Source organism: Meleagris gallopavo, chromosome 11, assembly GCF_905368555.1.
Source record: "Meleagris gallopavo chromosome 11, MGAL_WU_HG_1.1, whole genome shotgun sequence".
Classification (NCBI taxonomy): Eukaryota; Metazoa; Chordata; class Aves; order Galliformes; family Phasianidae; genus Meleagris; species Meleagris gallopavo.
Window position 1 is genome coordinate 4,779,205 of NC_139414.1, and position 15,219 is coordinate 4,794,423.

At 41.0% G+C, this 15,219-nt stretch overlaps 1 protein-coding gene across 2 annotated transcripts in view; it reads right to left on the reverse strand.

Annotated features, from left to right (window-relative positions):
• Positions 1 to 15,219, reverse strand: part of CAB39 (calcium binding protein 39) — a 36,092-nt gene that overhangs the window by 12,079 nt on the left and 8,794 nt on the right. For both annotated transcript variants that reach the window (XM_085232740.1, XM_085232741.1), the window contains exons 2-3: positions 8,108 to 8,264; positions 1,372 to 1,536 (exon numbers count right to left, since the gene is read on the reverse strand). In XM_085232740.1, the coding sequence (XP_085088866.1) occupies positions 1,372 to 1,536; positions 8,108 to 8,221 (279 nt within the window). In that variant the 5' untranslated portion in view covers positions 8,222 to 8,264. The remainder of the gene's footprint in view (positions 1 to 1,371; positions 1,537 to 8,107; positions 8,265 to 15,219) is intronic.

Here is a 15,219-nt window from a genome sequence, read left to right on the forward strand (position 1 = left end):
TACAAAAGTAAGTGTAGAGTCTTGCACCTGGGGAGAAATAATTGCATGCATTGGTACAGGTTGGGGGATGAGCTACTGGAGAGGAGCTCTGCGGAGAGGGATCTGGGTGTCCTGGTGGACGACAGGTTGGCCATGAGCCAGCAGTGTGCCCTCGTGGCCAAAAAGGCCAATGGCATTCTGGGGTGCATTAAAAAGAGCGTGGCCAGCAGGTCGAGGGAGGTGATCCTCCCCCTCTACTCTGCCCTGGTAAGGACTCATCTGGAGTATTGTGTCCAGTTCTGGGCTCCCCAGTACAAAAAAAAAAAGGGATCTCTTGGGAAGAGTCCAGCAGGGGGCCACAAAGATGGTGAAGGGCCTGGAGCATCTCCCCTATGAAGAAAGGCTAAGTGAACTGGGTCTGTTTAGCCTTGAGAAAAGACGACTGAGAGGGGACCTGATCCTGGTCTATGAATATCTAAGATGTGGGGGGCAGAGTGGTGAGGCCAGACTCTTTTCAGCAGTGTGTGGAGACAGGACAAGGGGTAACGGCCAGAAACTGGAACAGAGGAAGTTTCGCACGAATGTGCATAAGAACTTCTTTACGGTGAGGGTGACGGAGCACTGGAATAGGCTGCCCAGCGGGGTTGTGGAGTCTCCTTCTCTGGAGATATTCCAGACCTGCCTGCACACCTACTTGTGTGATCTGGTGTAGGGAACCTGCTTTGGCAGGGAGGTTGGACTTGATGATCCCTTGAGGTCCCTTCCAACCCCTACAATTCTGTGATTCTGTGATGTGATCACAAGTGTCAGACAGAGGTTTGTATAGAGACATATTTGACTATAAGTGTTGCTATTTTGAAGTAATCAATAAAATACTGTGGTTTCTTAACATATAAACAAAAAACAGTAAGAAGAAAGAAAGAGGTTGCATCATTTCTAAAGAGAGAAGAACTGAAGACTTGGTAAAACAAACAGCTTTACCTCAAATACTTAAAATTCTTCAAAAACATTATGGTCATTTTCTTTTCAAAGTAATTTAATTTAACAAGATGAGAATATAGACACAGAATGAAGTGCTGTAGCTTGTGTTCAGTGTGGTATTAGTACAATAATTAAGGATTATGCCATAATTTAACAGAATCATAGCATCAGGATCAGTGGTTTATCTACTTCCATTTTGGGCAGATTACGTGCCTAAATTGACTGATTTTGTATTCAGTATTTGCTTAGTTTCCTAGATAGTTTGGAATATTTAGTTCCCTTTCTCCTGGCTTTGTCCTGGCCAGAAAACAAAAGTTGTAGATTGACAGATATTTAAAATCAATTGCAGTGACAGGAATTCAGATGCGTTCATTTTAAAATATACAATACATGAAATATCAATTTTCTTACCTCAAAATCAATTAGCTGCAAGTCAGCTACAAGGGTACTAAGGAGACCACTGTTGTACAGCTCCTGAGCAAGCTGTGCCACAGCTTCTGTCTGTGGTTCTTTTTCATTTGTGCCATACAAGATTTCTTTCATGGCAACAAGGTTTTTTGAGACCTCCTCAGTGGCCTGAAGAAAATGGGGGGAAAAAGAAATAAGTTAGAGCACAGAGAACACCATTTGTCTTTGTAGCTGCATACTGTTATTCTTATCAACTGCACACTTCCATAAATCACGAAAAGACAACCTGTTAAGAAAACAATAGATAATCTTTCTGCATGAAAGGTTGTTATGTGCTATTAAAAAAAAAAAGAGGCAGAGACAAGACAAGCTATTTAATTAACAAGTTATCAAAAGTAAAATCTCTTCTTTTTTTTAGTGCCTCTAAGCTTCCCATTCAAAAATCTCCTAAAGAATAGTGACACTATGAAAGGAATTGGACAACATTTCTATTCTGTAAAACAGAGGATCAGACTGGACACGACAGAGATATGTGCTTGTCTAGCAAGCTGCCCAGGGAGACACTTGCCCTCCTTCTGCAGATTTTGCACATAGTAGATCTCCTGGCAAATACCAGCTTCACACCACAGTCACTATGCATGAATTCTTTCCTTTCCAAAGAAAAACCCAGAAGAGAATCTTACTCAATCTTCAGGTTCCCTCAGTACACAAGAACGAACTGGCAGCAGGACCCACAAAGAGCGGGTCTTCCAAAGAAAACTTCAATACGGGGGCAAACGAAAGCATCAGAAGCTTCCCATTTGAAGTCCAGAAGACATCAAGAATGACTGCCCACATTGGGAAGCCAGTGCAAGGAGTGCCTGTGGCTCTGCTGGACTGGAGCAACGCTTAGCAGTGGAAGCAAAGATCTCTTAGTAAACAAAAATCTACAAAAATACTTCTAAACATCCACTTCTGAACCTTAAAAACGCAGTTATCTTGGAGGGGAGAACTATTTTAAATATATATGTTTGTATAGCATAGCTTGGGGATAAAAGACTGAAAAATGATTATCATATATAATAGGTTTGGTCATGTTACATTAGTTCTTCACGTGCTTAAAAGGTATGAATGGTCAATGGGTGCACTCATTTTTAGTAATTAGATGAATCTGACAACAAGTATGCATAGACTCCAAAGCATTCGTTTGGTAGCACATGGAAAATTAATAAAGGGAAAGAATGAGAACTTTCTGGATATTGCCTGTGTCGTCAGGGACACAGAAGAAGATTTCTCATCTCTGGGTTATATGTAGAGAAGCATAAGCATGACCCATGTTCTATTAAAGCCGAAGCCATTCCAGCTTTGCTAGGTATGTAAGTAAGGATCCTGTGACCTTTAAGGAGACTCTAGATCATTTTTTGCTCCTCCACAACTTTCCACTCCACATTTTCCTCCATTTTCTCGCTAATTTCCAGTTCTCTTCTCCTTTATTTCAATTGCACAGAATTTTCTGCACGCTGTTAGTAAGACAGCAAGAAGCAAGTGTTCATTTTGACTGCTTTGACTCATGGCACCCCCTACAGAAGCAGACTGAGAAAGCCAGCTTGCCATATTATGCCACACAACTGCTCTATTTCTTTATAATTCAGAAGAAATGAATCTTTGCTAGGAAAAGAAGATGAATGTTTGTCAAACACAGAGCTACACAGGGATACCCTTGAAGCACTGCTACCAAGAAAAGAAACAATAAAGAATTCTACTGTAGTTTGTCTCTGCACACCAGTTTAAAAAGAGGGGAGAAGAAATGCTGAGGTTCAAGGAGCTGTTTTAAGCAGACAATGGCAACCCTGAGGACATGCCTGTAGCTAAAAGTATTTCAGATGCAGAATGGAATTTAGTTAGTTACACCTAAAAATGTAATGCTACAGTAAATATCAAGTCAAGAGTTAAGTGAAAAACTAATTTAGAAATTCAAGACAGACAAGAAAAGGCTACCTAGTATTGCTTGTATAGGCTGCCTAGCATCGCTTCCTAATATACAGATACCAAAATAATTGCCTTCATTTGGCAGGAAAAAACATCTGGAAAATCAAAATGCACAACGAAATTCATTAAAAACAAACAAAAAACCCAAAAACCAACCCAAGTTCAAAAAAGCGGAATTAATCATATACATTCCAATGTAACATAAACAGGGTGTATGTTATATATACAGAATGTATATGTTTACTATACAGATCATCAATACTGAGGAGGAGCAACCATGGGGCAGAGCCTAAAACAAAAATGCTGTGACATCCATTTAAAATTCAGTGGTGTCAGACAAAGACAATGAACAATATCTGATGATAAGTCAGACTACAGAACTAAAAATGGAAGGAAAGGAAACAAAAACTCTTGTGTTTTTATCCTTTTGTCAGTGATAGGAAGGTACTGCTTAAAAAGAAGACTCCATGCAGTCACATGTATGACTGTCACTCCCAGATTTGCTGCACATCTTCACAGCTACAAACCACTTTGGTTTATTCCATTCTCCAGGATATTTCTGAATTAGCCAATGCCTCATTTAGATTTGTACAGCAGCAACACTTGAGTTTTATGACAAAATACTCACCTTACTTACAAACCAGTGCTGCTCAGCAGGCTCTAAGCCTATGGCTGTTCTGCACACATTGAGAATGTGATTACAAAAACTGCATTACTAATGAAAATGTTCACAAAGAACTGTAAACTACCTCATAAGTTTGAGCCTCTGTTTAGAGATCATTTTTTCTAGCCTACAAAATTATCAAAAGCAGCAAATACTATTTTAATAACTCCATTTAAATGGATTGGATTTTGAAACTCTTACAAAAACACAGCATACAGTTCTGTAAAATGCATGATGATGTATATCAATGCCACTAGGTTAAAGGCAAAAAATGCTTACACCAGTTGTCAGCAGACATCTGCCACAAAAAGCCCGGTTCCATTGGAAGAGAAGGCTGTCTTTTCACTCCCTACTTCCAACAATTAAAAAAAAAAAAAAAAAAAAAAAAGAATACCAATAATCTTTGCCCCTTACTGGATCCTTTGAGTTGTTGATCAAAGCCCACAGTAATTGGCAAGGAAGAGTACTTAACCTTTTGTTTTCTCTCAACCATGAATTAATGGCAGAAATGTGCTTAACAAATGTAAAATTTCACTGCTTTGTAAATTTCAGTGTTAGCTCACTGAATAAAATCTCAATCTACATCTCTAGCACCATGACATATATTACAATCTGACAGAGGAATCATATAAAGAAGCATACTGTAGTATTCTGTCCAGTGAATTGAGCTGGTTAAATTAGAGAGACCGTAACTTTCTTAATTATAATTTCAGCCAAAAATCTGTGTTGTTGGGTTTTTTCCCTCTTTTTGTAACAGTCAACCTGCATGAGTTAACAATGTGGCTGAAACTACTACCAGAAAGCCAAAACTGAAGCTGTCGTGAGCAGGTTAACACAAAGTCAGAGAGTAGGGAAGAACAAGTCTATTACGTGAGTAAATGTTTACCTTCAAGACAGTAAATGTGTGCCACAAATTAAATGAAATGGCAGCACAAAAATAAATGCTAACGTAAGCCAAAGAGGAAGAAGAGATGAAAATAAAATACTAACTAATGTAATAGCTCATGAGTAGGTCCCACTTACATGGAAAGATTTTTCCTTTCTGAAGACAAAGAAAGCAAGAGAAGAAAATCTAACAGCATTTCTGTTAAACATTTTTCAGATATAAAGAACCTGTCTTTGCAACTTTCTGAAGTTACCTTCAAATAGAATAAAAGATGGCCATCTATTCCCTCTGTCCTAAGTAACAAACTGCAGCCAGCAGTCACTCAGCCATAGTAGGGGAGGCACTGACAGCACTGAGGTACAGTTTGGCTTCTGCGCACACTTCAAATCTCATTTTCCAAGTGTGTACTGCAAACCTACACAACGTTTCAAAATGACCTGGAGAATTACCTGGTCAATTTTTCTCCAGTACACACACAGTTCAAAAACATATAGATTAACATGCAGCTAGAATTCACTTCTCAAGCTTCAGATTTCTATTTATACAGCACATTTTGCAGTATTACAGGGTAAAACTTTCATAATTACCTAAGATGCATCATGACCATTACTGTTTTTCACATCTTTTTCTTCAAATAATCCAAGGTATTCAAAATGGTGATTAATTACAGCTTTAATTTTTAGGGAAAGTTATTAATACAATTCTTTTTTACAAATCTGTGTTTCCAAGCATGCTTGGAAACTGTCAGAGCACATCCTCTGCAAAACAGAATGGCACTGAGTTGCTACTGCATTGTAGAACTACCCTGAACTGCATATTAAAAGCAGTAGAAAAACACTGGTTTGTCTTTGGAAGCTAATAATGTATAAAACAATACAATGAACTTAATTTTGTAGAAGAAATACTTAAAATGATTAATTTTGAAAAGTTCAGTTCGCTTCAACGAATGCTGAAGTATTCATAGTCTAATTTATATATACAATTTAAATTCTGCATGTTCAAGAGTAACAAAGACATGCAACTGTGTATACTTCATTTAAGATACAAGGTAGTGTAGGACAAGTAACACAGGCACAGAAGTAACACCCAAAGGGGTGTTCTCACTATAGAAAGAAACCAACACTGCATATGCAGCATGATACTCAGCCCTGAAAGCTCACCGCTGTTATCTGACTGGCTACAAAAGCACTAACAGACTGGATAGAAAGTGGGCATGAAATCAAAATGTTCAATCAGTTAGACCTCTGAAGATATGACTGGCTTGTAATATAATGAAAAGCTTTCTCTGTCAAACCAGCAAACTATCTAAGAAACCGAGATAACCTGCTACAGCCAGAGTCGCCTTCACAGAGGTCCTGGCTTGCCAACAAAACAATTATTTCCTGAAGAACCCACGTAAGGACACACAGGAACGGGCGTTGTGAAAATTCAGATTCACCAGCTGATCTCTTGTGAGTAATGAGGATAACAGAGGCCAGCACCACCCACCTCAGTCTTGTGATTGTCAGTATTTAACCCTTTTCACGTCTAACCTGGTGAACTTGTCTTGTCTTTCCTCCTTCGTGCAAAATGTACAGCCTCTTACAATGCAGGATGAAGCCACACAGGCTTAGTACATTATTTCTTGTCAAAGATGGCTCATAAATGAGGTCTTTAAAGAAGATGGAGGTATGGGATTAAAGATCAGCAAGAAGCCAGTTGTATGTAATAATCCGTAGTTAAAGCATCAAGAACAAGGCATGTGAAACAGTGCACAGCTACGCACAAAGGAATGAAGCTGGCCTGTTTCCTATTAGACATCTACACAAAAAGATGACACTAAAGAGTACAGACTTCAACATCAAGCTACATCTCCAGGAATTAACAGTGAGGTTGACATGAAGGAGGCAGTGCCAAATCTCATTCTCACACTCCTCAGAACGCACCTACCCCTCCTCTCATGGCAGATGTCTTTAATAGAGAAAGAAGAAAAGCAGCAGCCAATGAAAACCCTCCCAGTTTTTGTGCTAATGCTCTGTCATGAGCTAGGATAAAGAACAGCACAAGACAAGAGCATGCATTCGCACAGGACCACAATGTCCTCGCAAGACAGAAAAGCATCTAGGAAAAACCACTATGGTACACTGCAAGAAATCTGGAACACATCACATCCTGGCACTGGGGCATAAGATGCTGATCCTACAGAGTAACAGGATAAAGACTGCTACACAGTTAAGATCCAGCTTCTCTTACGCTTTCAGCAGTAGTGCCAAATCTGGATGAAACAATGTGGAGAGGCTGGCCGAACTGTGCTTAGAAATACTGGAAAGGTTTGTGACTAACTCCTGTGCTTGACTCTGTAAGGATGCCAAGAATGGCATTAACAAAACAGTTACCTCTGGGAGAGGATTCAAGGGGCATAGCATAACCTGCTTCAAAAGCTGGCAGACATGAGGAGGGGGGTCATTTTGTTTTGTGCTTCAGTTTGAGGGATTTTTTTTCTTTTGTTTTGAAGAAGTGTTGGCATCTATGCCCTGGTACTGAGCTTGAAGGAAAAACTTTATCTGAACTGTAAATAACCCCTCTTAGACAAGTCGGTAGGTAGGAAGCAGCCGCATGCAGGCTGAATCTGCAGGTAGTTTTTAATGAAGCTATCAAGATTACCAGTTGACAAGTAAACGACTGTTGCAAGGTAGAGATCCTGAAAAACAGGTACAGATCCTGAAGTAGCAAACCACCCTATTTAAAGGACACTGCAGTAGCATAAGAAATTTACGCCTTGCCATCTTCTTGGGGGCTGAAGAAAAAGCTCACAGGAAAGAGAAAGAGAAGATACAAGTATATACACTCCACTGATAGTCACAGGGACTCAGAGCTGCTTGGTTTCGCTAACAGAGCCACTTTGCTCTGTGACCACTCACACAGCCAAGCACAGAAGCACAGCAGTAAAGCTACTACAGTGGGCACGAGCATGGGAACACTGTATGACTGTGAACTGCTTGTTAACACCTGCAACGTCCTACAACTCCAAAACAAATATTTTAAGTATCACAACAGCTGCCAGTGGTATAAAAATGCAAAGCCAAGCAACACGAAATACACCATTTCAAAGGAACATCATAGCCTGTCCTTTATCAGAGTATTAAAAAAATCCTAACTGGTTCAGGGCGAAGAGCTGTAAATTTCCTTTCTGTTTTCTTCCATTTAATTAGTGTTTAGCAACTTGAAAATCCCAATCATACCTTTTCTGCCTTCTTGTCAGATATATCCTGCTTTTCTAGAACTGCCATACTTTCCTTCAGGTTCTTCACTATGTCTGCAGGAGACTTGTGGGATTTGCCAAAGGGGAACGGCATGATTGCGAGCCACCAGGTCTTCCTTCTACAGCCCCTGCTTCACCTGGAAAAGGAAGGGAAAAAAACCAAGTCATAAATAGAAGCACGAGGCCACTGTAACAACATACATGAAGAGAATTCAGCAAAGGCATTCACATATGGAATAACCACCCTTGACAGTTCATCTAGAGCTTACCATCACAAATCTATATGCTAACTGTGCCTTTTCCCTTAGCACAAAATACAGAAACTAACAATTCACATTAAAATAATTACTTCATGTTACAGGAAGAAATTGAAGAGTACATTAATTATATCCAAAGCCACACATGGTAAAGAAGCCCCATATAGGAGAGACTAATACATGTAAGTTATTGTAATCAATTCCATCAAGCAAAATATTTTTATATTAGATTTTTGACACAAGGCATTGTGCCTCAGCTGCACTGCAATGACTGTCCAGGTACACACTTTTATCCATACTCATTCCACAAACAAGCAAAGCTGACAGCAAGGCGTACTTCGTACAGAAGCTAAGAGCTCAGTGCAGGTGAGCCTGCAGGCAGCAGCTCTCACGTAGGTCCTAACACTTGCTATGCTCTGACTTTCTCATGCCAATATTGCTGCAATTTCATTCTGAAATACTGTCTCTCCCTGACTCATTTCAAGGGAAGACAACTTTGTCATCACTAGCAAGGGCTTAAACAAGGCACATGGAATTACTACAACTAAACATCAAATCCACTTTTTTCAAACTTAATGGTAGCAATTCTCCTTCACTGTAATACTTGGCTTCTGCAACCAAGTACATTTGTTCCTCTGTATATTTACATATATATATATATTCACTTCTGTGTACAAAATAGACAAATATTATTAGTATAAATGAGTGTACAAAAGCTTTTATCTCCACTTTAACGACAATAAAAATGTCTTACAAATGAATACACTTCTAGAACTCTAATCTAGATAGTGAAGAGCAGGAAATCCTGCATTCGAAATGCTGCCAGCTCTGCTTGGGCTGGACACAAAAGCCAGTGAGAGCTGACAGAGCACAGATAACTGTCATTACAAAGAAGGGATATTAGCCTGAAATGAGTAAGTTCTGCACTCAGACAACGCCAGCGAGGTTAATAATGAGCCAATCATAACTTTAAAGTTTCTTATCTAACACCAAGTACTTTGATCCTTGATTCAAACATTGGCTCATCTGCTGTGAACTTTATTAAAGCTGATCTGATCCAATCATGTTATGCAAGAATTAAAAATATTGATTTTACACTATTTTTGAGTTATGCCGATTTTAACGCAAACAATTTGGGCTGCTCCAAGGACAGCAGCTAAAAGATGAAGGACAGAAGTAACCCAACCCTCTGCCAAGAAAGTGTCCATAAAAACATGCATCAGGAAAGCAGCTGCACAGATGTTGCCTTCACCATTTCACACCTGCCACCGGCCTAGCACGCTGACAAAAGGACTAAGTCAGGTCGTTTTTTAAATGGGAATACTTGCAGATGAAAGGTAAAACTACAGCATGAAGGTAGCTGCAAGATCCATCCACCAACTACCAATCTTTTCCAGATCACAGATACCTCCTGCTCTCTCTGCAGTAACAAGAGGTTGTAAAAACAAAACTACAGACACCGGACAGACTCCCTAGGAGATATAAACCAACCACACATCACTCCTTAAGCAAGAGGATGTTATGCCTCAACTTTATCACATGTGAATGGAAGAACAGGGGAAAAAAAAAGTCATAGGAATTCAAGCATTTCTCTGAGAGAATAAAAATAAGGGAAACAAAATTAGAGTACCACAGCAATACACATAGAGAATAAACAGAACACAGAAAACATCTGTCCACATTTATTTCTTGGTCACAACTACATTACTTCTGATCTAAAAGACGTAACATACAAAGAACAGCAGCAAATATCTGTTGTTATGATCTGCTCAGTGTCCAGGCTTGCAAAACGGGACTTCCTTCCACAGACTGCTCAACTGCTTCTTCAAATTAAAAATAGCCAGCACTGACTTATGAAACGTGCCAGCGTCTGCATAAGTCGTAGGCACAAGTCATAAACAACTTCATCTACTAGCAGATCTATTAGAAGATAATCAATTAATAACAGCATGCATTTATACTAAGTGTTGTTCCCAAATCAGGTACATTTCTGAATGAAATTCTCATAAGCAATTTAGAAAGCAAAGGAAGGAAGAAGGCAATCCACACACAAATGCCAAAGGTGGCATTTTGCTTCAAGGTGTTTCATTTGTTCTAGATATCGGAATAAAGATTATTTCTATTTCACTTGTATTACCAGAGGGAATGCACTGTCAGGAACATCCTTTGAGGCCTCAAGACTGAAGATCCAACCAACCCTGGAGCAAAACTGTACTGACAGACCTGTGCCCATCCTGCCAAGAAAAGCTGGGCAGCCCCTTGTCTCGCAGAGCTGTGCTTAATGCGGCTCTGAGAACACACACCAACTGTTCCCTCCTCAGCCTAGCAAAGCCACACCAACACCCTGCAACAATAGACAATGCCAACATCTGTGTGAGATCGGAAAGAGCTGCCACCACCCACATCTGCAGAGTGAAAAAAAAGGAAGCAACATCAAATGACATTTTCTGTGAATAACTGAAGAACAGACCTCACATCGTGTCAAATGGTAATTGTTTCACATCCCCAGCACCTGGATTTCTTGTGAACTCATTACAAAATCTTAATTGTAGCTTTACAAAGGGATCCCAGAAGCTGCAGCAAGTCCATGGATGGCTTGGTGCTCTGTCAGGCTCCTTTGCTTTCCCTCACCTTCCCAGAGAGCTCCCTGCCTTCAGCTGTTTGTTGGAAGGAACTCTGGGCAGGATCTTACAAATCCCTGGACTCCTTAGGCACGCCTTTCATTTCACCAATATTCAAGCACGGCAAAGCCAACACAAAGAGTGTCCTCAAAGTACTGGTGTTGCAGCCACAGGCAGAAGCCTTACAGCACTCCACAAAGCCAGTGGGGCCGTCCAACAGCAGCACAGCATGCAGCCAACAGAGCCAAGGCCACGTGCTCAGCTGCACCAGCACAGTTGGGCTTCTGGGCACCACGGGACAGCAGCACCCCTGCTTCACCTGCACAGGAATCCCAGCTCCACCATGCAGCAGGATCCACCTGCAGTTTGCTTTGTATGTGGTTAGTGACCACACAAATTAAATCCAATCTTATATGCTCCATATAAAACATTTATTATTAATCTTTGTAACTCAGCAGATAATGCTTAAAAACGTTTGTTTCTCTGCGTGGACAACCCTGCTCCAGGAAGTTGCTACAGGAGCAAATACAGGAGCATGATAAGTAAAATATCTCTCTTCAAATAGAATGTTCAAATACATTCTAATTCGCAAAAAATAGATGCAATAGCCCAGGGACTTTTCTCTTTCAGTTGGGATCTTTCTCTTATGTGAAGGGTAAGAAACCATGCTGCCCATGCAATAGTACAAGTGTTACAGTACAAGCCATGGTTACTCAGCAGTGGGAAGCTTTGGTTTTGCTTTAAATGAAGCATGCTGTAAGAAGCATGCACTCCTGTTTCCAATTAAGCTCCTTGTTAGGTCATGGAGCCCAGAACTGCACAGCACGCTGCAGGGGAGGCCGCACCAACACCTCTGCAGAGTGGCCATGCCATGCTTAATGCCTTCTAACATACATGCTGCCCTCTTGGTCTTTCAGCCAATGCTATCTGAGTGTTGTACAGAAAAATCTCATTGCCCATGTTGTGAAACAGTCAGGCACACTAACCTTAATTTCATGCTCTATTTTAGGCCTCACAGTATTACATGGTATTACTCTTGCTTCCCTTAAAATAGTCTGTGGTACATTAAATGTTCAGCTAGAGCCTGCTGCTCTGTTCACATGAGGAGAGTTTCGGTGACTGCTTTTATTAATGAGGAGGGAGGAGCAAAAAACCCCTTCAGGCCCCTTGTGGCTGCGTGTTAACAAACTCAGGCCCGCTGAAAATGCACATCCAGCATCCAGGTGGTACGTAGTCAGAGTAAGGAGAAAACCACTCAAGATCTAACAGAGCTTCAACAGGGCCAACCACTTGGGTTCCCAAGGCAAAGGAGCCCATGTAACCAGGGGAGGCTTCACTCCCATCCCATGCCTTCCCCTGTTCATACAGCAGGGCTAACAGCACACAGGGATGGTCTTCAATAAATACAAATACATAAGTTAATGCATTTACAAAGACAAAATGCCCACAATCAGAACAGTGAGGTCCACCCTGTGATCAACAATTCACCAACCTACTACTGACAAAACTTGCTGTCTCTTACTGAAGAAAAGTATGCTTGTACTACCAGTTTGATGGAGCAGGAGTATATGTGTCCCTATATAACTGAATTATCCCAAGAACTTGTTGTTTTCTCATGTATCTCCTGCATTAAGGACCTCAGAAAGCCAGTATGAAGAACACCACCACCATAGATCAGCTTTGTCTTGCCCTATTAGTCAAGGTCAGGTCACTTAGAAATCACCACTCTGAAGGCTGGTTGGAATAACAAGAACAGAAATAGAGAGAAATGATGCATTTTTAAAAGCACTGCTCCACTCAGACATTCCTGGTGATCAGAGGGAGCCTGACAGCCACTGCTTTGATCCAGGAATCAGTTTTTATGCCAGCTGCCATACTCTTCAGGAAAAAAATACTCCAGAACTTCAAAGACAGAAGTGGTGTAGTATTAGCAGTGCAGCCTTCCCACATAGGATGACAGAATGTCACCCTTATTTTGGCAGGCAGCTGTAGCAATGCCCCAAGCATTCTTCCTGCAGGTTGTGCACAGGCAGGCAGTACCAAGTGCCACTCAGCAGCCCAGCACTGCCAGCCTCTGGGCACTGCACAGCCCCAAATGGCTGCACCCCCTCAAACTGCTGCACCACCCCTACCTGCACACGAGCAGCTGGCCAAAGGCAGTATGCATCATTCCTTCAGGTTGTCATTTAAATTGGGTACTCACATTCATCATTAAAACATCTTCCATGTTTTTCATTTTCTGTTGCTTGCTGTGTCTTTCCATACCCTGGTTCTGGAGAAGCATTTTCCACAAGATCAAACAGCTTTTTAGAGCCCAGGCACTGCACCTGAACCATTTCTCACTTCTCTTTTTGGTGAGCTAACCAAACTGGAGCATGAACATCTCTCACTCAAGCACATCTCAGAAGCATAATCTGCTAACATAAAACACAGGCAAAACCTCCCTATCATGCAGGAAATGGGACTGATAGAGCACAACCCACGCCTCCAACTACTTGGGAGCTCCAGAGTGAACTATTTGGTATAACCATGGCCCTGCCTGCAGAACTACACCATTAACAAAATGGCTACAGTGGTAAATAGCAATGAGTGGCACTTCCAACTGCTGTAGGAGCACACTACAAGTCTAAGGCATTTCTGCTGTTCTCTATGCACTTCTGCACATCTTTTCAGTACTTCCAACACAATTTTAAAGCACGGACTCAAGGACTACGCTGGCCAACTCACATGCATGAAGTCACACCTCCAGCACACCGTGTACCTGAAGCACCACTGACTCCCACCAGGATCTGCTCAACAGCTCCAGCATTAGAACAGTCTGGACTGCTCTAACATCTTGTGAGGAAGAGAATTTATACATACATTGTCTTTGTACGAGACAGGCATGTTCATCTCATGCTGATGACTCCTGCTTGTCATTAAAAACCAGCATCTTCCTTAAAATCCACCATTAACTTGTTCTATTAACTCTGCAGCACACAGAAGCTTTAGGCTGATTCTGAAGCAGTTTCACAATTCTGCATTACAGCATTATTCGTGGTCTCACCCATTTAAAGATGAAAACACAAAAAAAAAAATCTCAGAATTATAACTCCTTTCAGAGAAAAATGAAAATCCTGACCATTCTCTGCTGTAATAGGACGAACAATCGAGAGAACAGAATAGACCAGTTCAATAGATTCAGAAAAGATGGAGAATCAGAAAATAAATGTCTATGTAAGAATGAGACACATAATACGAGACAGCTTCTTCCTTTGTGAAAATTTCCTTCTAATTAAGTCCCCAGCAGTTCACAGCCCTGCTTGTTTCTTTAGCACCGAATGCCAGCTGATTCCCTTCATTAAGCAGACTTCTCTCTTGCCATTCAATTACTTTACTGATCCTTATTCCTCCTTGAGAGCCTGCTTCTCCAGCAGACATCTGCATCCTGCTGGGGAGACAGGGCAGCCACTTTCATTAGCCCCTGCTCACCCACTGCAGCCTCCCCAGACTGCGCTCTGCTTTGGTGCCTGTGCATCATTTTATTCATTGCAGTTTAACACGCTGCCACAAAGCTTTTGCAGAAACTGAGTAAGAATTGTTTTAAAGGAAGCTTGCTGTACTTAAGGGGCTTCAGAGATCCAGCACAAGCACAAAAGCTTGTTAGTACTAATGCTCAGTATCTGAAATCCTAGTTCTTTCTCCATATGTAAGGAAATCTTATGACTCAGCTTCTTTCCCTGGTGTGCAGTTTGGAGTTACCCCACCCATTCATTTCCCCACAAACCTTAGTGCTATACAGCAATATGGTATACAGAGAAGCATGCAGATGCCTCACCCATTCCTTGGTAAGCTTAATATAGATACATATACACACACGGACATACACACAAAAAGTAAATGGTATCTCAAACACACTACATAAAAAGCAAGAACTTACTTCAATAAATGCAGTAAGATAGCATGCCCACTTCTGGCCAGGTGGAAAGTCAAATACATTTCTCATAACCTGGCATTGTAGTCAGTCCCCTGATGGCCCAGATGCCTTCATCACATCATCACGAAACCCAGAATATTTCTTCCATGATAAAAAAAAAGGCTACAATTATGTACATGCCATTCTACTCACCCTTGGAAGCAAAAATGCAAAAGCAAAAGTCTCCTTTGTTTTGGGTGTTGTTTTTTTTTTTTTTTTTATATGCAGTTAGGGGTTAATTTTGAAAGGGAAGAAAGTG